The sequence below is a fragment of the Gracilinanus agilis genome, chromosome 3, assembly GCF_016433145.1.
Source record: "Gracilinanus agilis isolate LMUSP501 chromosome 3, AgileGrace, whole genome shotgun sequence".
In the NCBI taxonomy this organism is placed as follows: domain Eukaryota; kingdom Metazoa; phylum Chordata; class Mammalia; order Didelphimorphia; family Didelphidae; genus Gracilinanus; species Gracilinanus agilis.
The window spans coordinates 59198491-59222178 of NC_058132.1; the positions used below are offsets into that span (position 1 = coordinate 59198491).

At 38.6% G+C, this 23688-nt stretch overlaps 1 protein-coding gene across 2 annotated transcripts in view; it reads left to right on the forward strand.

The window, feature by feature from the left end:
- The first annotated feature begins 19357 nt into the window (after positions 1–19357).
- ZBTB40 (zinc finger and BTB domain containing 40) overlaps positions 19358–23688 on the forward strand; it is a 46017-nt gene continuing 41686 nt past the window's right edge. For both annotated transcript variants that reach the window (XM_044671314.1, XM_044671315.1), the window contains exons 1-2: positions 19358–20107; positions 21093–21218. In XM_044671314.1, coding sequence (XP_044527249.1) covers positions 19358–20107; positions 21093–21218 — 876 coding nt within the window. The remainder of the gene's footprint in view (positions 20108–21092; positions 21219–23688) is intronic.

Sequence of the window (23688 nt, forward strand, 5' to 3'; positions counted from 1 at the left end):
TTCAGTTCTGATGGCACAGCTTAAGAAGGATATTGAAAGTTTGTGAGTGCCCAGAAGAGGGCAATCTGGATGATGAAGAACCTTGAATTTATACCATATGAAAAGAATTTGCAGAATTGGGATGTATGGATTTATGCATTTTGACAACTGTCTTCAGGTATTTAGGATGTTGTCACATGCTAGGGTGGGGATTGGTAACAATGACTAAAACTTACAGTTCTCCCACAGCAACATGGACTGCTTCTGGAGGTAGCAGTTTCTTCCTCGTTTGGAGTTCTTCAAGCAGAGGCTTGGTGACCACTCATGAACATTCTGTATACTGGAGTTATACCAGATGGCTGCCGAGGTCCTCTCAGATTCTTAAATTTCAAAATCTGATGTCCTTTCCATTTCACTATGCTATCTTTATCTATTTAGAGAAAGGGAACATCCAGCTAAAATGTTATATTTGGGAAATAAATGGCTTTTTATGACTTATTCATCCTGATTTAATTTTAATGTGTAGGTCAGTGATGGTGAACTTATGGCATGGGTGCCAAAAAGGGCATGCAGAGCCCTTCTCTGTAGGCATGTCAGCAGTCACCCGCCATAGCTCATTACTAGAAAGCCAGAGGGACTCAGGCAGAGCTGTTCCCCTTCTCCTCTCCATGCACCTGAGGACATTCCTCACTTTACTCACCTCTCTGCCCAGCAGCTCAGTGGGAGCACTTCCTCTCTCCCCTGTCTGGGGTAAGGTGCAGCACTCACATGCAACATTAGGGTTGCAGTTTGGGTACTCGGTCTCTAAAGGATTCGCCATCACTGGTATAGGTATTCAGAGCTCGAAGGACCTTGGCGTTTACTCTGACTCCATCATTTGACAAATGAAGGACCTAAGGATCATAAGATCTTGTGCCAAGTCTTGGAGCTGAGATGTCCAGCTAGGCCTTTGTGATGGGAGCTGGGCCTTTCAGTTCTTACAGTGTGCTATCTCCTAGGAAAGCTACCAGCTGCTGAGACAAGAGATAATAGTTCCTCATAAACTCTCCCCCTCCTCCCCCCACTTAAAAAAAAAAACAAAACAAAACACCCTTACCTTCTGTCTTAGAACTGATGTTAAGTATTGGTTCCAAAGCAGAAGAGTGGTAAGGGCCAGACAACTGGGGTCAAGTGACTTGCTGAGGGTCACACAGCTAGAAATATCTTGAGGCCAAATTTGAACACAGGACTTCCGGTCTCCAGACCTGGGTCTCTATCCAATGTGCTACCTCACTGCTGCCCTATCTCATAAACTCTTGAAGAGGAATTCAGAATTTAGTGCTGGTCATTATTTTGTTCAGGCTTAAAATGAGACTAAGAGGGAATGTTCAATGATCTTGTGTAAAGCACTGCTGAGTACCACACCAGCCCTGACTCCTGAAGGAATGATGAAGCACTTTTCCACATCTCTCATTCTAGCGCTAGGTCCCAGAACTTTTCTTGTTTCTATCGCCTTGATACATAGTTGTTTGTAAGATTTCTCCATCATTAAATTGTAGGCAAGGGAAGGGACTATTTTTGTCTTTCGTTGTATCCCCAGGGCTTAGCACAGTGTCTAGCACAGTGATTCCCAAAGTGGGCGCTACCGCTCCCCTGGTGGGTGCTGCAGCGATCCAGAAGGGTAGTGATGGCCACAGGTGCATTTATCTTTCCTATTAATTGCTATTAAAATTTAAAAAAATGTAATTTCCAGGGGACTAAGTAATATTTTTTCTGGAAAGGAAGCGGTAGGCCAAAAAAGTTTGGGAACCACTGGACTACTAGCACATAGTAGGTTCTTAATAACTATTTGTTGTCTTGTAGATTCTTTATCTCAGAGGAACATAAATTGCTGCCAAGAAGATAATAGGATGGAAATTGTCAGAAGTAGAATGGCTAAGTGAAGAGAGTCTAGAGAAGAAAGGAATGAAGAAAATTGGGCTGGGAACAGAGACTGGAGGAGAGAAAGCAACAGACAAATCTCAGTCAGGGCAGTGTTGGTTTTGGAATTTCAGAGGTACCTTTTGACATCAAAACTGCTTGGTTCTAGAAGCCTGGTCAGCTAGGACCATAAGACAATCTAGTTCAGACTAGTCATAGTCACTTCTAGTTTTATAAATCATAGGAGGGGGCAGCTGGGTAGCTCAGTGGATTGAGAGTCAGGCCTAGAGACGGGAGGTCCTAGGTTCAAATCCGGCCTCAGACACTTCCTAGCTGTGTGACTCTGGGCAAATCACTTGACCCCCATTGTCCACCCTTACCACTCTTCCACCAAGGAGCCAATACACAGGAGTTAAGGGTTTAAAAAAGAATCATAGGAGAGAAAGCAGGAAGAAGGAAAGAGAATGAAAATTTTCATAAATCTTTCATCATAGGGTCATGTTACCCTAAAGGGCCTGCTACTAAGGGATTGTCTTAGGAACCAGTTTGGCCAAGATTTGGGAGATTAGCTAACTCTTTCAAGATATAAAAAAAGTAAGGGTAGCTGGGTGGCTCAGTGGATTGAGAGCCAGGCCTAGAAACCATAAGTCCTGAGTTCAAATCTGACCTCAGACACTGCCTAGCTGGGTGATCTTGGGTAAGTCACTTAACCCCCATTTCCTATGTAGTATTGATTCTAAGATGGAAGGTAAGGGTTAAAAAAAAAAAAACCAACAACAACATATAAAAAAGGTAACAGAAATCTTAAATGTCTTGTCCAAAATCATTGCGAGTAAGTAGCAGGGCCTAGACTTAAACCTTAGACTTCTGATTCAAAAAATCCCTTGCTTTTTATATGTGACACTTACAGGTACACAGGTAGGATCCAGGCTTGTGGGAAAATAATGATCCTGGAGAAGTGAAAAAAGTGGAATAAGTTGTTAGGATGGAGAACAGTGCTGGAAGGAATAGAATAGGCTAGAAGTAGGAAAAATGAGAGAAAAAGTTCAAGTTTATCCTTTGGGGAACCAACTAGAGTGGTCCTCTTTTATAATGACAAAAGCATATCTTAAGGTGATACTATCAATTTGAAATCTGGTCCTGACTTGCTAAAACTTTGCAGGAGATGCTAAAAGAGCCAGCTGTCTTTGTATCTTCCAACTTTCCTGCCCTCCAGCTTCTCCCATTTCCATGTTCCCTTCTGCCCCAGAAGTTCTGAAGTAACCTTCAGAAGAAAAAAAAAAGTGGCTTTGGAAGCAATGGCTTTAATTTTAGCCATATAGAGAGACATGAAGAGTGTGTGACCCAGAAATAGGAATTTCTGGGCAACAGAATGTTGAAGAAATTCTTGACAAATCTTTCCATGTCTGTTCAAAGACAAAAAGATTTCAGAATTTTAGTGGAGAAAGTGGGAAGGGTCCTAACTGTCAACCTTGCTAAAGAAGGACAATCTGCTTGGGCTAGTAGTAGAAACTTGAAGAATGTTGAGGTGTTCCTATATCAGGTCTTCATTGCCATTAGCAAGTGATCCCTAAACAGGGAGAAAGACTACTTCACGGGCTGTCCATCTTTGAAAAGAGTCCAGGCAGATGGTATGAAATGCAGTCAATCAGTCCTAAAGGCATTTCTACTTTTAGGCTCCTTTCTAGCCAGCATGGTGTAGTAAAAAGAGTGCTGGACTCCTGGGTAGGAATTTCCATCTCCAACAATTGCCTAGCTATGTGACCTGAGTAAGTCACTTCACTTCTAAGACTCAATTACCTCATCTGCAAAATGAGGATAATCATACCTACACTGCATACTTCCTGGAGTTGTGAGCAAGCCCTCTAGGGAGCTGTTATCCTGGTTCCTACAAATTCCGTAGTCTCCTTTTCTCTCTTCTCTAAATTCAAACTTCATTCTTCCCCATTTCTTGCTATAAACACAGTAATAATAGCTAATAGCATTTGTAGTTTGCAGCACGCTAACAAATGAAATGCATGAATTTATCTCATTTGATTCTCACATCAACCCTGTGAAATAGGGACTATTACAGTCCCCATTTAATAGATAAGTAATCTGAGACAGACAGGCAAAGTGGCATTGCCATGGTCACATAACTCATATCTGAGGCAGGATTGGAAATCAGGGCTTCCTGATTTTAGGTCTAGTACTTTATCTTCTGTGCAATTTTTGATGGCCTCATCTCACCTGTCTCTTCTCTCCCCTTCTTTACTGTAGTCATTCTTAAGACTAGCTCTTCTCAGTGCATACTATTCCACTTTCTGATGGTTTTCGAGTCTCTGGAATGACATTTTTTTAAAGCACTTATTAATATTTATTTTTTTGAAAAGTTAACATGGTTACATAATTTGGAATGACATTTTTTTGAACATGACCAAAATGGGAATTTTGCTTGACTATATTTGTTGTGAAGGTTTCTTCCCATCCCTAATTGTTGAGGGGAGGGGTGCAATGGATGGGAGAAAAAAAGGATTTTTGTAAATTAGAAAAAATAAAATGTAATTAAAAGGAAGAATAGCTTATTGTAGCTGTGGTTTGTAGCTGCCTAAACTTCTCTGCTAGTTCTCTGGTCTCATTACCTTTTTTTTTTTTTTTTTTTTTAAACCCTCACCTTCCGTCTTGGAGTCAATACTGTGTATTGGCTTCAAGGCAGAAGAGTGGTAAGGGTAGGCAATGGGGGTCAAGTGACTTGCCCAGGATCACACAGCTGGGAAGTGTCTGAGGTCAGATTTGAACCTAGGACCTCCTGTCCTTAGGCCTGGCTCTCAATCCACTGAGCTACCCAGCTGCCCCGTCTCATTACCTTTTTAAAAAATTATTATTATTAGACAGATAGCTTTGAATAAGCTGTTTTGGAGGTCTGCTGTTACTATTAAGTTTTCATTGATGAAGAAAGGTAAGTCCAGAAAATTAAGTTCAGAAATAATCCCTGGTTTTTAGATGAAAATGTCTATCTATGCTCCTGACAAAACCAAGGAACTTTAAAAAATACTCAGAGCTGGATTTTAAAATGCTGAAATTGTTATTGGTTTTTGAGTTCCTTGATTGTCCCAGATGTTAGGGTTAGAATTAAGTGAAATTTAATAGCAATTTTGAGTTTCTTAGGTGTAGATATTTTGCAAGACTTTCCATTTTCATTTCAAGATATAAAGAGTTTTTGGAAATGCTCCTGAACTGTATCATATATTAGTCTAGTGCAGTGGTGGGCAAACTTTTTTTTTTTTAATTTTAAACATTTGTTAATATTCATTTTTAACATGGTTACATGATTCATGCTCCTACTTTCCCCTTCACCCCCTGCATTCCCCCCACCCATGGCCGACACACACTTCCACTGGTTTTATCATGTGTCCTTGATCAAGACCTATTTCCAAATCGTTGGTAGCTGCATTGGTGTGGTAGCTTCGAGTCCACATCCTTGATCATATCCACCCCAACCCATGCGTTCAAGCAGCCGTTTTTCCTATATGTTTCCTCTCCTGCAGTCCTTCCTCTGAATGTGGGTAGCATCTTTACCATAAATCCCTCAGAATTGTCCTGGGTCATTGCATTGCTGCTGGTACAGAGGTCCATTACATTCGATTTTACCATAGTATATCAGTCTCTGTGTATAGTGTTCTTCTGGCTCTGCTCCTTTCACTCTGCATCAGTTCCTGGAGGTCTTTCCAGTTCACCTGGAACTTCTCCAGTTGGGCAAACTTTTTAAAGAGGGAGCCAAAGGAAAGGAAATGCTCATCTGTCAGTCTGTTTCTAAGGCAACTCTTTCAAAGTTTCATTGTATTGTATCTTACTCATTGTATTCATCAGATTAGGAAAAATGTTGCCCAGCTGGCCCTGTAGAACATTTCAGGGGGCTGCATTTGGCCCGTGGGCTGTAGTTTGCCCATCACTGGTCTAATGAGTAAAAGTCAGGAAATGATGCTCATTCTAAAACCTTCTTCCATTTCCTAATCTTTCCAAGTTGTGAGATCCTTTGAATTAACTGAAAAGCAAGAGAATTACAAAAGGTTTATCATGTTGAAAATGTTGTTGTTGTGCCTCATGGAATCACATAGATATTCTCAGAGGGACATTTTCATCAGAACTAGAGCGCTTGGGAAAAGAAATCAGTTGACTGGTAATTACTGGCATATCAGGAATAGTATTTTAAGATGTATTGTTTTCTCTTTGGTGAAGGCTAGTAAAGATTAATTTATATGAACAAGGGAAATTGTATGTAAATATTAAGTTTTGATTCATTTTAGGGTGGAGGTTGTTGGAGTCGGAGGACCCAAGAAAGTTAAAGATGTAGTTTTTGAAAAAGGGCAAAAGCTTCCAGGTTCTTGGCTCTTCCACCTGTTTTGTTGTTTATGGGAAAGGCAGCTCAGTTTTCTCATTTCTAAAATTGGGGCTCTAGTGTTGTCTTCCCAAAAAGGGAATTGGATGCTTTCAATAATAAATGTTTATAAGAGAACTTTTGATTTTTTAAGGAGAAAGCATGGTGATACTAACACTTTTTTTGCTCTATTTTGTGCTTTCAGTGTTTCTTCTGAACTGGGCATTCATGCTCACAATTAGGGTGTTTAGGCAGGTACTGACCTGTTTACAAATGGTGTGGACTAGCAGCTGCCCTTGCTAGCAGAGAACTTGATTAAGTTTTTTTTTTTTTTGATTGAGGTTTAAGAAATGGTGAAACAATTTTTTTTTAAAGATGAAGCCAATAAAAGATTCTCACTGGCTTTAAAAAACATATTTAAAAAATTTTGTTTTAAGTGTATTTATTTAAAGAGTTTTCATTATCTGACCTCACTATTTTAAACATGTAAGGAATTAAATTTAGGGTTTGACTAAATATGTGAGAATTCTAAAATAATATGGTGATTGCCAGTTTAAAATATTATAGCTCAAGTCAAAATGACTTAATAGCTTTTATTTACAAAGAGGTGGAAAGAGTGAAAGTAGAAAAATGCAAAAAGATGGTAGAGAAGATGTCTAGCTTATCACACTAAGTATTGCTCCAGTGCTCAGCTCAGCCGGGCTTGTTAACTCTCCATTAGAGGACAGGTGTTCCACCCATGTGGCCTCCTCCAAGAGGGGAAGGCCTCTCCAGAACTAACCTCTCCAGAAGCCAAGAAAGGAAGGCTAACTACTTACTCACCCAGGAAACAGTCCAAGAGCCAACATCCCAAGTCAAAGCCAAGGTCCAAGTCCAAAGTTACCTCTAAGAGGCAGGTCACCAGCCAAATCTCCAAGCCCAAGATTCAAGCTGGAGACTCCAGCCGAAGAAGTTGAGGACTTTTTATAGTCTTTTCCTATCCCTTCCCTTCTTCACAGGGGCCAATCACAGCTTCCAAATTGCCTAGCACTGCCCAGGGGGGGTCAATGTCTGTGGGATCCACTTCTCATCTTCTGAAGGTGTTAACTCTTATCAAAGGATTCACAAGTTTATGATTGATTGGATTAAAAGGGTGGAGCTCTCCTAGTAAGTGAATTCTCTTACTTGATAACAAAGTATTAAGTAGGGATTTCTTAAACTGATTAACTCAAAATAGACAAAGAATAAAGAATTCCCTTTCACAAACATTATTTCACTTGCTTAGCTGTGATTCTACCAATTTATAAATGGGTGGGACTATTTATAGTTGGTTCAATTACTGCATGTGGGTCTTGGAATTGTAAAATTTAAGGAACAAGTTTTCAGCCTTTGATGTAATAGAAGAAAATGCTGTCCCTTGGGTTTAGTCTTCTCCTCGTTTTCTAGCCTCCTTGGAGAAGGGGAGAAACACCATTCTGTTGTCACTTTTAGATTCATTCCCATTCTCAGTTCTTTTCAGACTCTTCCTATCTACTGTCTGCTTTCCTATTGCTTACAGACATACCCACATCTCTCCCTTTCTCAAGAAACTCCTTACTTAATCCATCCATACTTGCTGCCTTTTGTTCTGTAGCTGTCCTCCCTTTTTGTGACTCAGCTTCTTGAGAAGGCTACTTGTACTAGGTCTACTTCCTTTCTTCTCATTCTTTTCTTAACTCTACATTCTGTCTTGTGAACTCATCATTGAACCAAAACACCTCTCTCCAAAGTTACTATTTCCTAATTGTTATATCTAATGATCTTTTCTCATTCTTGTCCTCTCTGCATCCATTTATCATGGTTTTCAGGTAGTCTAATAATTCTTAAAATGTCTCTCCTCGATTTATTTTCCAGATCAATTGTTTTTTCAATGTGATGGTTCACATTTTATTCTGTTTTTTTTTTAAATTCTTTTGCTTTTATTTTATTGTTTCTTGATGTCTCATGAAATCATTAGGTTCTAGTTGCCCAATTCTAATTTTTAAGAAATGGTTTTCTTCTGTGAGCATTTGAGTCTCCTTTTTCATTTGGTCCATTTCTTCTTTCACTGCTTTCATTTCTCTTCCCAATTTTTCTTCTGCTTCTCTTAATTGATTTTTAATCCCTTTTGAGCTCTTCTAGAGCCTGAGACAAATTCATATTTTTCTTTTAAACTTTGCATGTGTTTGCTTTGCTTTCATTGTTCCCTTCTGTGCCTATGCCTTGCTCTTCGTCTCCATAAAAATTTTCTGTGGCTATTATTTTTTTTTTTAATATTTGCTCATTTCCTCCTTTTTCTTGACTTTAGTTTTTGGCTTAAAGGTTCTCTGGGTAGAGAGGGCACTCTTTTAAAATTCAGTTCTTCCTTCATATATTGTTACTTGTTCAGCCATTTCCCAATTGATGAGCATTCCCTCAGTTTCATATTCTTTGCCATCACAAAAAGGGGCTGCTGTATTTTTATACATATGCATCATTTCAACCCTTTTTGTTTGATCTTTTGGGGGATAGACCTAGTAGTGGTATTTCTAAGTTAAAGGATATGCAGTTTTATAGCTCTTTGGTCATAGCTCCAAATTGTTACTATTTTTCTGGAGCCCCTCCAACATTTATAATTTTCCTTTTCTGTCATTTAACTAGGTTTGCATTTTTCTTTAATTATTAGTGATTTGGAACATTTTACAATATGACTATTAATTGTAATGCCTATTTACATACTTAGACCATTTATTAATTTCCTAATTTCATAAAATTGACTTAGTTTCCTATATATTTGAGAAATCAGACCTTTATCTTTTTTTTGGTTATGTCCAATAATTCTGGATCTATTTTCCAGGTCAGTTGTTTTTTTAATATTTCATATTTCCTTCTATTTTTTCATTCTTTTGATTTTTATTTGATGTCTTGTGAAATCATTAGCTTCTGTTTGCCCAGTTCTGATTTTTAAAGACTGAGTTTCTTCCATGACTTTTTGATCTTCCTTTTTCATTTGGTCCATTCTAGTTTTCATGGCACTCTTTTTCTCATTTGATTTTTTTTTTGCCTCTTTTCCCAGTAGATCAATTTTGATTTTTAAACTACTTATTTCTTCATTGACTTTTTGTGGTTCTTTTTCTATTTGACCAATCTTGCTTTTTAAGCTCTTTTCTTTTTGTATTACTTTCATCTCTTTTTCTCATTTTTCTTCCACCTGTCTTATTTGATTTTTTAATTCCTTTTAAAGTTCTTCCAGAGCTTGTGATCAATTCTTGTTTTTTGGGGAAATTATGCATGTGTTTGCTTGTATCTCACCATCTCTGGTTGCTTCTGTTCTTTGCTCTTTTTCCCCGTAGAAATTTTTGAGTGTCAAGAGTTTTTTTGCTGCTATTTCTTCATTTTCCTGTCAGTAGGCTGGGAAATTATAGGTTGCTGGCCATTTCTGTCTTAGCTTCTGGTTCACAGGGGTTTGCTCTGGGTCTATCTTTGCTGCCACTGCAGAGGTTTGAGAGCACCCAGCTCTATGGATCTCTGTACCTCACTGCAGGGCCTGGAACTTCTGTTCATGTTGTGTTCAGTGGGAGATCCCCTCACTCATCTTGTTTTGACTCCTGACCTTTTGAGGTGCCTTTTAAAGATTGGTTTGGAAGGATATTCAAAATGATTTCAGACTTTCACTGCTACTAAAGTACCATTTTGGCTCTGCCAGGAATCAGACCTTTTTCAGATAAAGTTAGCTGTAAACAATGTCCCCAGTTTACCTTCTTTCTAATTTTGACTGCCTTGATTTTCTTTGTGCAAAACCTTTTAAATTTAATGTAATCAAAATTATTCGTTTTATCTCCTATGATCCTTTTTATCTCTTGTTTGGTCATGAACTCATCCCCTTTCCCTAAATCTAACAGGTAATTTTTTCTGTACTCTCCTGTTATGATACATCCTTTATGTCTAAAGTCAAGAACCCATTTTGAGTTTATCTTGGCATATAGTGTGAGATGTTGCTGTCTACCCAGTTTCTGCCAAACTGAGAGTAAGGTAGGAATCAAAGAAAACTTTACGGATAAAATGACACTTAATCTGAGCATTGAAGGAAGATATGGCAGAGATGAGGAAAGATTGGGATCTCCTCAGGTCACCATCCTTGAGATTCTATGTGTTTTTGTGATGTAGTGATTGTAGTATGCTACGGCTAACTGGGTATAGTGGTACTACATTGATCTGCTAGGGATATAATAGGTGAAGGGCTGCTTAAAACATAGGTGGTGGTAAGGACAATTAAATTACTTCATATTGATGTAGCATTTGAACCAGCATTTTACTCAGCAAGTGTTTATGATTTTGCACAGGCATTACTATTTGATAAAATATAAATAAAGAGGATAAGGCTTTTTCTGGGTTCATATGATACCATAGAAAGAGCAGTAGCTTTGGAACTGGATGACTTTGATTTAAACTTTGAATATCTCTGTGCTACAGTTTCTATAACTATAGAATGATGAGGCTAAACTAGGTGACTTCTAATGCCCCTTCTAGCTGTTTAAATGATCAAATGAATAAACTCCTCAGAATGAAGAGGAATTGTAAAAGAAAGTTGGACCCAAACTGCTTAAGAGATTCTATGGAGTTCAAGCTGATTAAGTCCAAGTTGAGAATAGTGCTTTTTGTTGGCAGTTGGGTTCCTTTTCAGTATCTGGAAAATTCCATAATTTATTATTAAATTAACAGTCTTTCAGAGGCCACTTTGGTTTCAGAATCATACCCTGGCTGGAATAGATTCCAGGACAGCTCTAGACTAAAAGGTGCTGAATTGAATCTCAGGAGTTTGGGCAGAGCTCCTTGTGTAGAAACACAAGACATCCATCCATTCATTCAGCATTGTCATAACTAGGAGGGGTTAATGAGACCAGATGATATTTTCTTTAGAATCAGGGAACTCTGTCATGCCCAAAATCAACATTCATCCTTTTCTAACCTCACCAGTCTTCTTTTTCTGAGTTTTTTGAACCAGTTCCTATATTTACATTATCCTATCCTTACATTATCTTTTTTGATCAGTCATCTCATTTGCTTCTGTCTCAGTGTCATCTTGGTAGTCATAAGAAGGTTTTTAATTTACTTGATTGCTATAATTGTAGGTAACAAAATGTCTATAGGCTTAAAGGGAAATAAAATAACAATAGCAGAAACATATGTAATACATAGTGTATCTTCTAGGGTCACTCTCACCATCTATACTCTTGGCTAACACTTTTCCCTCCAATGATGTTGTCCCTCACTGACATTGAATTGATCATCAGTTTATATTATCAATTAGCCAACCAGACTTAAATATTTACTAAGGTTGTATAGTAAGAATAGTTGGTACATTTCCTCAAATCAGGTCTCTCTCTCCCATGAGTACAAGAACATACAAAGGTTAGGGAAAAGTGGGCTCAAGCTTAGATAGCACATGTGGCAGAGGGGGTAATTCATCACTTTTAAGAGTCCTTTTGAAAGAAGTCCCTTTTTGCTTCATAGACCCCTCATTGAAGTTCCTGTTAGGAATGTTATTGCTTCCTATTAGTCCCATTGTAGGGTCTTGAAACTACTTTTTCTAGTATGTCTAATTTTTACTTGGTTTCTGAGGCAGACACCACAGTCAAACACTGCTGTTCTGGGGACAGTGCGAGGATATTAATGAGAAGTCAAATCTTCTGACCCATCAAAGTTTATAAAGTCATCCTTTAGTAAAAGGGACAAGGGAGGAGACAGTCTCTTCTTACTCCCTTTTTATCTGAAAGCAGTGTCCCAATTGGTTTGCTATTTTATACCCAGTGCGCATGACTGATGCTTCTCAACCAATTATACCTCCTGAAGGCATTTCATTTTATCAGTTTATTTCAGTGCTTCCCAACTGATGAAGGACTTTTTGCACCTAGTTTAATGCCTTTGATAGATTGACTCAACTAGTTAAGGTAGTTAAGGATATGGAGTAATTAATTCAAAGGACTCTTCCCTGCCTTCTCATTTATAAAATGTTTTTACTCTTTGTAAGTTACCTTTATCTTGTTTGAACCTACAACAACCTTGTGAGGGTAGGTGGTATTGATAACGTAACTTTTTTGAGCCTCAATTTCCTTATCTGTAAAATGAGGGCAATAATAGCATCTAGCTCCCAGTGTTGTGAGAATCACATTGGGGAAAAAGCAGTTTTCTTCCTGGGAAGATTTTGGTTGGAATAAGAGACTTTTTGTCTCCACCACTGCTTTCTAAATTCTTTTGTCTCTCAGAGATTAAGTTTCTTCATTTGTGAAGTAAGAATAGTGCTCTCCAGCTCCTACAGAAGAACTTAAGCATTATGAAATAATGAGGAAAGATTTTTACTTCACAAGAATCTTGCAGCTAACAAAAAGAAATATGTTTGTTGTATTTAGGAAGGTGCTTCAGGTCTTCATAGCCTGGAATAAAAATGTAATGTAGACTTTGAAGAGATTCAGAAGAAGAAACCCAGAGTGCTTGGGAAACCAGGCCAAAGGGCTTTAGACCAAGAACAAGGGGACTGGACAGAGAGATAATTCAGTGTTTTTCTTGAGGGAGGGGAGTTGGATAGAGGTCTGAAAGTAGGAACCACAGAAAGAACCCTTATCCTCCTCTCTCCTATAATGAGATCTGATGTGGGGAGCTAGCAGCCAGCTGGCTGTTCTTCCTCACACCTGGGTTGGTAAATGTGAAAACATTCAGTTTATTCAATTAAACACAAATGTCTTCAGTTAGACCTTTCCATTTTTCTCATGTGGCATCTTGCCCTTCTAGCCAAGACATTCATCACTCCAGCTGACCTTTTTCTTTTGTAAAAGTGATGGGGAATGGGGGGAGGAGAAGGAGGAGGAGTATTTTAAGTCTGTGTTTTCAGTGTCATTTTTTTCCCCTATCCATTAAAGAGACTTCATGTCTCTTGTAAATTGCATCGTGGTTCTCACTTGTTTTTCTGAGTTTACTCCTCTAAAGCACCTGCTATTTCTTTGTACTCCTCTTCAGTGAGCTGGCCTAGTTTCCACTTGGTGTACAATTCCCATTCGCATTTCAGGGCTTTATGCTGCACTCGGTTCTACCAATTAAGTGTCTTACTCCTCCTATCTTGATTCTATATCGGGACAGTCTTTTCTTATGCCTTTAATATTGTTCCTTTGAGGAACATCCGGATTTCCTCTGCTCTTTTGTTGCTTAAATGTTCTTCCCCTGGGACCCTTGACAATTTTCCCAAGCCTTGCAATTTCAGTAAATGCTTAATAACGTAATTTCAGTTGCTTCTATACAGACACCTCCAGGACTCCACTTAGAGATCCCAACATGCAGTGTTCCTCAGGTTTTTTTTTTGCTTCTCTAGAAAGTTTGGTTCAGTCACTCATTATATGAAGCTCATAACCTCTCCACAAAAGAATAAAGAAGAAAATAGCTGCATTTATGTATCTTAGCAGAGAAATGTGTAGCGAAACTAGCAGTTTAGACTTCACTATACCCTTAGCCTGCTTAACTCACTACTAGAAATGAAAGATTCAACCATGGGTGATTGTTGCTAGGCTGACAGCATTTCTGAGGATCCCTGTCTTAACTGTGGACACCCCCTTCAATTATGCAGGCAATAATCCTTTCTCTTCCTATATGGTTCTTCTATGTGTCCTTCCATAAATCCTTTCCTCATGATCTTCTATATGATGTCTTTGAACATCACTTCATTGCTTCATTGTGCAGCTTCACTGGTGTCAGCACTCTGGCTGTCCATTTTTATGCTTCACATTCTCTACATCACTAGCCCATTTGTTTTTCTGACATTCATTTCCTGTATACTTCTTGCATTGCAGAAAACATGCTTCGGCTTACTCATGTCTACCATTCATCTTAGGTTCCATGATTTGTAGCCATAGAGCATTACTAGAGTGATTAACTTATGAGTATTGATCACATTTACTACATAATAAAATCCTTGAAGTCATCTAGTCTCATCCCCTATTTTGATGTAGTGCTATATATATCTGAGCCATTCTGGATAGATGATTTTTTTTCTCCAAGATTTCCAGGGTTGAGATTTCACAGTCTCCCTCCAATGTGCATTTCAGTTGTTCACTATCAAAAGCTCAATAAGTCTTTTATCTTGTAGTTTAAACCAGTTATATCTTTAGAGATGGAGAAGTTCAGGTTACAATGTTGCACATTGGTTACCCCTCAGATGTTTGAAGACAGTTGCTCCTCTACCTTTCTCCTATCTGTGTACTTTGAATCTGTTACCCTAAAAACTACAATCCCCAGCAAAACTACAATTCCCAGCACCCTACTCACTTCCTGTTGTTGCTTACTGATGTTGATAGGATATAAATTTGGTATAGCTCTGCCTCTCGCTCTCTTTCCTTCCTGTTGTGGCTTTGGTGGAGCGGGGATTTTTGAGCAGGTAGAAAAACCTAGTCACATGTTTCTATTTTGTCAGATAATAAGCTTTATAAAAATAATACTTGAAGTATTGGACATTTAATTTTACCCCTCCCCCCCCCCCCCCCCCCAGGAACTCTCCTCAGAGTTTTTCCCCTGCTTTGTGGATCCTGCCTCTCTGCCTGGGTGGTCCCAGCCAAGCTGCTAAAGCTCCTGCTCCTGCTGCTGATTGCTGCCGACAAGCTGGGAGTCCGAGCCACTCTCCAAACAGGCTGGGAAAAATATAAATCCCTGTTCCCCTTACATTGCCTACAGCTGAGTGCTTGCTGTTTGTGTTGGAAGGCCGGGTGTGTTTCCCTTAGGCAATAATTAGCCTCCTGTAGCACTTTTACCCTGTCCACATGGCAGGGGAAGCAAGTTGTTCCCTGGCATTTTTACCCCTAGGGAGGAGGGGAAGGAAGGTTACTCTTCCAAACAGGAAGTAGAATTGCAAGCATGGCCCACTCTATGAAAGAGCAGTGCATTACCTATCTCAAACAGCTCCTAGTTTTAGGATGTCTTTTCTTCCTAACACTCCAGGGTGCACTGGTCCCCTTGCAAGGAGAGATTCCTCTCCCTACATCCCCTTGCCATTCTGGCTTGCCCAGTTTCTACAATACATCCAATATGGGATTCCTCCACACTATGTTCAACAAGGAATTCTCCCTCACTATGGGAGATCCCAGAGGTGTGACCAAAAGAAACCTAGATGGATGATGATCCTGGGGAGGCAAAGGAATCTTAGAGTCTGCAAGTGGATTTTAAACCTTTTCAGACTTCATTGTTTTATGGAAGTCTCTGTATTGGAATTGGAAAAAAGAACTCTTGAATTCAGTACCTGTATCCTGTCACATATATTGTATTTTCTGATTGCTTGTTTTAAGATTTCATTTTGTTTAAGTTCACATAGTGGTTCTAATCTAATATGTTCTGTTACACTATGCCACTTTAAGTTACTGTGTTTTGACAATTAGTTATGTTACATTGTCTTTATTTGTACCTTCCCATATGACTGGACTAGAGAAGATACCATTATAAAAGTACCTTTGAGTTGTTTGTAACAAGAGGTAAGGGTCCATTTAGTAGCTGAAGTGAAGTGCTATAGCACTATTCCCCACCTCCACATTTATAAAAATGTAATGGATGAGACATATAGAGACATGCCTTTTATGGCTATTAAAGTCTTATACCAGAGGAGCTGGGAAAGTTTTCCTAGGGGTCATGGTACCCCTGGATGGCTCCCAAGAGGAAGCATTTCCCATGAAGCCTAGTAAGTAGCTTCTGGATGGTTTTTAACTCCTCAGCTTAATCTCCACCAGAATGATCTAGGTTCTTGGTGACCTTTTAGACCCAAAAGTTTTTCTTGAATTAGCTGCTATACTACTATTTTTTATAAAGCTGTTTTCTTAGTGAAAATGTATCCTGAGTTGATCCATGTGTTTGTCAATACCTTCCTCAGGGGGGATTTTATAATTGTCATAAAATTATAGTTTTATACAAGTTAAGAGACTTGCTACCTCCCAGAATCCAGAAAATGAACTACTTGGAGAAGGTGCCATGGAGATGCCTGCAGAAACTTCACACCGCACCAAAAGATCCAGAATGAACTTTGGGTTGTAGTGAAATCGAAGTGTTGGGTGTTGAACACATTTATTTTGTATGTATACTCTTATGCCAAAGGGAACTGCCCCCAATTGGCTTTTTATCAATGTGCCTAGCAATCAATGGTTGTGTTCTCTTTCTTGTTTATCCCCAAATTATTGTAATTTATAAACTGGTTATGTTTACATGATCCATTAGGGAGACTAGTTTCCCAAAGGATCCCAGGGGGGATTTTGTAATTTGAATCTGTTACCCTAAAAAATACAATCCCCAGCAAAACTACAATTTTCAGCACCCTACTCACTTCTTGTCATTACATACTGATGTAGACAGGATATAAATTTGGTATAACCCTGCTTCTTGCTCTCTTTCCTTCCTTTTGTGACTTTGGTTGTACGGTGAGTTTTGAGCAGGTAGAAAAACTTAGTCACATGTTTCTATTTTGTCAGATAATAAACTTTATAAAAATAATACTTGAAGTATTAGACATTTAATTTAAATCTTACATCTCTCTACTAGCTAGCTAGACATTTGACTTTTCCTCACAAGCCTACTAGTTTTATTAGTTGCTGTCCTATTTGCTAGATCCTTTTCAGGATCCTCCCAGATTAGACACAAGGATTATAAGATCTTTCCTAGCTCATAATTCTAAGAGATATAATGCTTTCATAGTGGACAAAAGGTTGGACTTGGAACTAGGAAGACCTGGGTTCAAGAATCCTGCCTCACATTTACTAGCTTTGTTACTCTGGGTAAATTGCTGCAACTCTGAAGTAAAGTTTGCTCATCTGTGAAAGAGGATAATAATACCTATGTCACAGGGTTATTGAAAGGATCAAATTATATAAAAAGATGTTAAGTGTTAGTTTTTATTGTTTGATTAAGGACATAGGAGTACTTCCTAGATCTTGAATGTCTTGTGCCATTAATAAATACTTCCCTTGAACTTTTTAAAAGACAGGATGATCCTTTTCTGCTTCTGGAGATAGTCATGCTTTAGCCTTTGTTTTATGATATTTCCATGTTGTTTTTCTTATATATTGACCATTGTTACTTCATGTTGTTGAACTCACTTTAAATTCTGTTTCTGTTCTAACTATTCTCATTCTAATTATGGTTTGGTAGTAAACTTGATTAACTGAGCTCCATTGACTTGTTGAGCCTAATTTTCTATTTTAATGTTAAAGTCATTTAATACAAATGATATTCTTAGATTCAAGACCTGGTGGGTTATTCCTTCAGCATAGTTTGCTTCCATTGTCCCCCCACCCTAGGACTAATGATGAATTGTTAATGACTATGCTTTGGGTATATACCTTTGTGGTTATCTTCTTATTCATGTAATAGGAGAGTACACGCAATGTGTTCCTATTTTTTATGAGTTAAAATCACAAGTGTGATGAAAGTCTAAATGTATCATATATGTTGCTTTTCTTTTATCTACAAGGTCCATATTCTTGTTTTAGAAGGCAATTAAATTAGTTTGTTCTTAAACCAGGTTGGTGCCTATCTAGTCACTATGTCATATTCGTCCAGGTGTTTCCTGGTTACAAGCTGAATACTTGATGTTTGACTAATGTTTTCCCAAGCTTCAAACTTATCAGTTATGCTTTCCTAAGTGACCATGGTTTACACTTCCAAAGTTGTATATATGTATATCTTTCCTCATTGAGGAGATTCACCATTTTTGACCCATTTATAATCTTCTGGCATTTCTTTTGTTCCTCATGAATATTGAACTGAGATTTAGAAGGGCATGGATTCTAGGACCTGCTTGTGCTACAATAGCTTTGTGTACCTGACTTCTCTAGTAGTTTGATCCCCTTATTTGTAAACTGAGGAGATTGAACTAGATGATCCCTAAGGTTCTTTCCAAGTCAAAAAGTCTTAAGTTCTGAAAGTTTCTTAATATATGAGGTACAAGGATATTTGATTTTAATTTTTGAGGCTGCAAGTGATTCAGTGTATTGAGTGCTGGGCTTGGAATCAAGAAGACCTGACTTTGAGCCCCAGACAGTTATTAACTGTGTAAACCTAGGCAGGTCCCTGAACTGTTCTCTGCATTCATTTTTTCATTTGTAAAATGAGGATAATAATAGTGCCTACCTTGCAAGGTTTCATGTAGGAATTGTGGGAACTGAGTAAACGATACTGACTTCATCTTATGACTCAATTCTGAATCTGGCTCAATTCCCTTTCTATTCAATTATGGCTCTAGTCCAATTTCTGTCTTGTGAGAAAACTTTATTCAATTATGGGAATTGTGAGAAAACTTTATTGCATTGTTTGAACCTAGCCTTGCATGGCTGGAAAACTGGACCACTTTTACCTGTTGCTTTTACCTTTAACTAAGGACCTAGGTTATGTTGACCAGAAACTCAGTCAGATATGAAGACTAGTGCAAGGAGTTTTCTCACAATTATATGTCTCAAGCAGTCTGAAAACTGACCCTGTACTGGTCAATCAGTTATTGTTTCCATGTTCCTTTAATTGAATACAGAAATTTGGCCTGGAGGGGGACACTTTTTTTTTTTCTGAATTTTAGAGAATTTGTGCCTATTTGCTGTCTTCCTCCCAACTCAGAAAGTCCCTAATCTTTCTTCCAAATAGAAATCAAATTACCAAATCTTGGATCCTGGTTTGTATCCTGTTATTTTTTTTTAATGCATAAAAATCTATATCCTCCCTGTATTTAGGATCCAGGTGCCAAACTGAGGAGGCCTGGTCTTAATTTATTATGCAATTGGCATGCATTGCTTAATAAATCTATATTGCTAAAGTTTTTATCTTCTCAGTTATTTCAGATTTCACCTATCACACAGCTGTGATGTATATTAACATTTATTAAGCATTACAAGCCTTGAAGTGCTCTACATAAGTGCTACATGGTGGTGGTGACAACGGTGGTGGTGGTGGTGACAACGGTGGTGGTGGTAGTTATTGTTGTTGTTTGTTGTACTTTTGGCTTATAGGAACTGGGAAACATTCAGTCCTAATAACTACTACCATCCTATTTCTCTGTTTTTTTTCTAGTTGGTGTTGATCATCAGAGAGGCATTTTGGCAGAAGGATTAAGCAGTGCTCTTATTGCCTCAGGTTGGAGCAATGGAACTTCCCAACTATGGCCGCCAGTTGCTGCAGCAGTTGTATACCCTTTGCAAGGAGAGACAATTCTGTGACTGCACCATTTCTATTGGCACAGTTTATTTCAGGGCCCATAAACTGGTCTTGGCTGCTGCCAGCCTCCTATTTAAAACATTACTGGATAATACGGATACAATTTCTATTGATGCATCTGTTGTGAGTCCAGATGAGTTTGCTCTCCTTTTAGAAATGATGTACACCGGCAAGCTGCCTGTGGGCAAACACAACTTCTCTAAGATTATCTCCTTAGCTGACAGCCTACAGATGTTTGATGTGGCAGTTAGCTGTAAGAATCTTCTAACTAGCCTTGTAAACTGCTCTGCTCCAAGCCAAGTGATAAGAGAGGTTTCCCCTCAGACAGTGGAGCCATGCAGAAAGGACACTGATGGATTGCTAGTAGAAAACCCTTCCCCAAAGAATTCAATTGAGTCTCCACATCCAGGAGAGTCTCCATCTCCTGTGTCTCTAAAGGCTGACACTGTGGTGGTGGTTAGTGCTGTGACACCAGATGCTGGTGAGGTGAATTCGGCCATGGCTCAGAAGGAGCTGATTATGAATTCTGCTGTTGCCCATGAAGAGGCTCTGGAAATTGAAATACACAATGCAGCTTCACCAAGGGAGCCTTCCGATACTCCCCAAATGCATTCTCCTCCTCCTGAGCAAGAAGCAGTAAATGAAGAGGAGGAGGAGAAGGAGAAGGAGGTAGCAGTGGTGGCAGTGTCATGCACATCTCAGAATATGACAGAGAATACTTCAGAACCAGGTAATTGTTCTGAAAGACAGTTTGTTGCCATCTTATCACTTAATGATTTCTGTGCTATTTTTGACTCACATTTTTAGCATCTCCCTTTAGCCCTAAGCTTTATGATATTGCAACTTTTTATAAGATGCTATTTCTCCTGCTATCTCACTGGCTTTTGTAATTTGAGTTGTGTACATCCACAGAAGTTTTTGCTCTTTACTAAGAGTAAGGGAGAACTGAAGTTGTTACATGGCTTTCTCTCTTTTCAGCAGATCCCTTTCTGAGGTATTCATAGTTTCTCATTATAGACACCTTACCAGAATGAAGAAGGCTTTTAGCTGTTACAACTCCTAAAGGCAAACTCCATAGCCCTGGAGGTGCAGTGACTTGTGTTGATGGAGGAATGCCTACCTCAGTGAAGTGCCAGGTCTTGTTTTGAAGTACAGCAACTAATGGTTTTCAATAAACTCTGCTCTGTTAGCAGCCTTCTAGAGGTCCAGGTTAGTTATGTTGAAATGATTGGCATCAGTTTCATTCAGTATAAAGTGCTAAGAGCTTTTGTGCAAGGCTGAGCCCTCTTCCTTTTGGCATACTTCTGTGAGATTCTTAGATTTTTCCTGTTGTCACAGTTTGTATCTAATAGAAGCAGCCATCCTTACTCTGTAGGAAGAAGGCCTGTCAGCAATCTGAAGACAAAAGGCAAACAAGAGAACAGAAACATTAATAAGACCAACAACAATGTGCTATTTTGAGTTGATGCTCATTGTTTTAGCCATGCTGAGTATGGCACAAAGGAAGAAGCTGTGAGTGACATCCTTGTCCTTATTATATCTGACATACTGGATAGCAGTTAAAAGATGTGCCTGACCTAGAGACTTGCAGGCAGCTTAAACTTCCATTTAATCCCTTCAATTAATGACTAACTGATCTTGTTTCTCACATGCAGAGCATGAGAAGAAAATGTATAAGTTGGATTTCCTTCTGCAAAATGAAAGCCTCTTCTCTGAAGCATTCTCTGTTGCCCAGGATGTACTGAAAAGATTAGATGAATGTAGAGAAATTAAAAGCCCACATAAAGAGGTATGGACTGCTTTCTTCCTATTATGGTATACTTTTAACATGTTATATTCAATCCAAGAAGCAAGTATAAAGCATATATTATAAAGCAAGGTATTGTCCTTCCTGCTGAAGATAGAAAAACAAAGCAAAAAAAATAAGACTCCTACCCTCAAGTTGCTTACATTTTTTAATAGTCTTCTATCAGCTTGCCATGAAGCCCAGCAAAATGGATATGCAAAATAATCTTAATAGAGATAATCTTAATAATTTTTCTAAAAATTAAAATTTATTTTCTTTTTTTAATTTTAATTTTTATTTTTAGAGGATCACAAGAGGGTTCTTTATATTATTTTGATCTTAAGATAGGCCTGTGCTCCTAAAGTGTCAATTCTTTGAAAGGAAAAAAAATACATATGTATACAATGAAAAAGATTCCATAAAATTGTTGTTGTTCCGTCATTTCAGTTGTGTCTGATCTTATTTGGGATTTTCTTGGCAAAGATACTGGAGTGGTTTGCCATTTCCTTCTCCAGTTCATTTAATATATGAGGAAACTGAGGCAAACAGCGTTAAGTGATTTTCCTAAGGACACAGCTAATAAATGCTTGAGGTCAGATTGAACTCTGGAAGATGAGTCTTCTTGATTCTAGGGCCAGCATTCTTTCCACTTCATCACCTAGATACCCATAAAATTATCATATTTTAAATTCTGTATTTACCATTAAATTTAAAAGAAAATTTCTTTCAACTCAGATAGAGACCTTAAATTTTTAGAGCCATTATTTTCATTGTCACTTTCATTGTTATAGACCAGTGATGGCAAACCTTTTAGAAACAGAATGCTGTGCCCTGCCCCCATTGAGTGCCTGGTATCCTCTCTCCCCGTCCCCTTCCCCCAAAAGGGAGGGAGAAAGCATTGGGCTGCTGGGCAGAGAGTTGGGTGTAGTGAGGGATGTCCTCAGTGCAGGTGAAGAGGGGGCAGGGAATGGCCTGAGAGCTCCACTCCCCTCCGGCTCTGCTGCCTATGAGCTGCCCACCTTACCTCCTGTGTGCTTCTGGGCAGAGGGGTGGGTGATGTGAAAAAATATCATCAGGCATGGTGGGGAGGGGGAAGGGAACAGTTCTACCCAAGTCCCTCTGCCTTTCTATTAATGAACTCTGTGGGTGGGTGGGGAGTGTGGCTCACATGTACAGAGAGTGCTCTGCGTGCCATCTTTGGCATGCATGCCATAGGTTCACCATCTCTGTTATAGACTGTACTCAGGTTTTATATAAGCTTGATTTTGAGAGAAGCCCAAGGCTCATTTATATTTTGACCAGTATGGCATATCACCAAATAAATTCTAGGCAATGAAAAATGTATATTTTCATTACTAGGACTCTTGCAGATAATTAAATCAGTGGAATCAATTTTACTTTTTATTTCCTTGAATATAAATTGTTACTTTTTTCCTGAGAAAATAGCTAAACCTGATGGCTTCCTTATTGAAAAGGAATATCCATTTCTAAAAGTAACACTTTAATGGGATTCTTTGGGTGCCCTGGTTATGTGGAATGATGTTTCAGGTATTCTTTTTTCACAGACTGGTCAATCTAGCACCTCCATTTTATTAGAATATATTAACATTGTTTTGTAGTAAAAAAAAAAAATAAATCCTCTTGAAATTTCTTCTCCATTTGCCTGTCTAACCACAGAGTTGTGTTCCCAGCCAGGGACTAGATTCTTGATTACTTGATGCTGCTAACTCCCCCCGCCCAGAGTAAAGGCATAATTCTAGGGGATGAAGGGAGGGGGGCACCATATTTAGGAAGACCATGTCTTGCATATTCATCTCTATTAAGGGATGACAGATATCACCTTGTCTTCTTCACTAATTTCTCCATCTGCTCCAGGAGAGTTTCTTTTTACTATTACTATTATCTATCTTTCTCAAGAACATAGAAATTTTGCCTTTTTGTTTACATATTCTTTTTGGTGGGGAGGATTCTGGATCATTGGTGGTGTCATCAAAGATACTCTTTATACTCTTAGGTTCTCTTTTTCTTCCAAATAAATTAGATCATTTACTATTGTTATTTGTGAGTGTTTTTTGAGCTTAAAAAATTTCAGTCCCTTCCTAAATACAATCTTCTTTTTGAGGTTTGCATTTTGACACATCATTCTGAATGAGAGGGAGCAGAAGTTCCGTCTGGGCTAGTTGTTGCCATTTTGTGTATTTCTTCTTTGAAATTACTTTGTGAAACAAAGCTGGGCTTGATTTGAGAAGGATACCATGCACTAATGTTCTTGTAAGTTTGTTTCCCAGGGATAGATGATGAAAAGTGGCAAATCTATTCTCTGAGCTTCCATTGCAGCAACATGAGCAAGGACTGGGCTGCTGAAGAAGACTCTCAATGGAAGGTGTCTCTATCTCAGGATAATCTTACCTACTACTTAGACAGACAGGGACTGGCTTTATAGCATTTTTTTCCTGGGAACAAATTCATATTT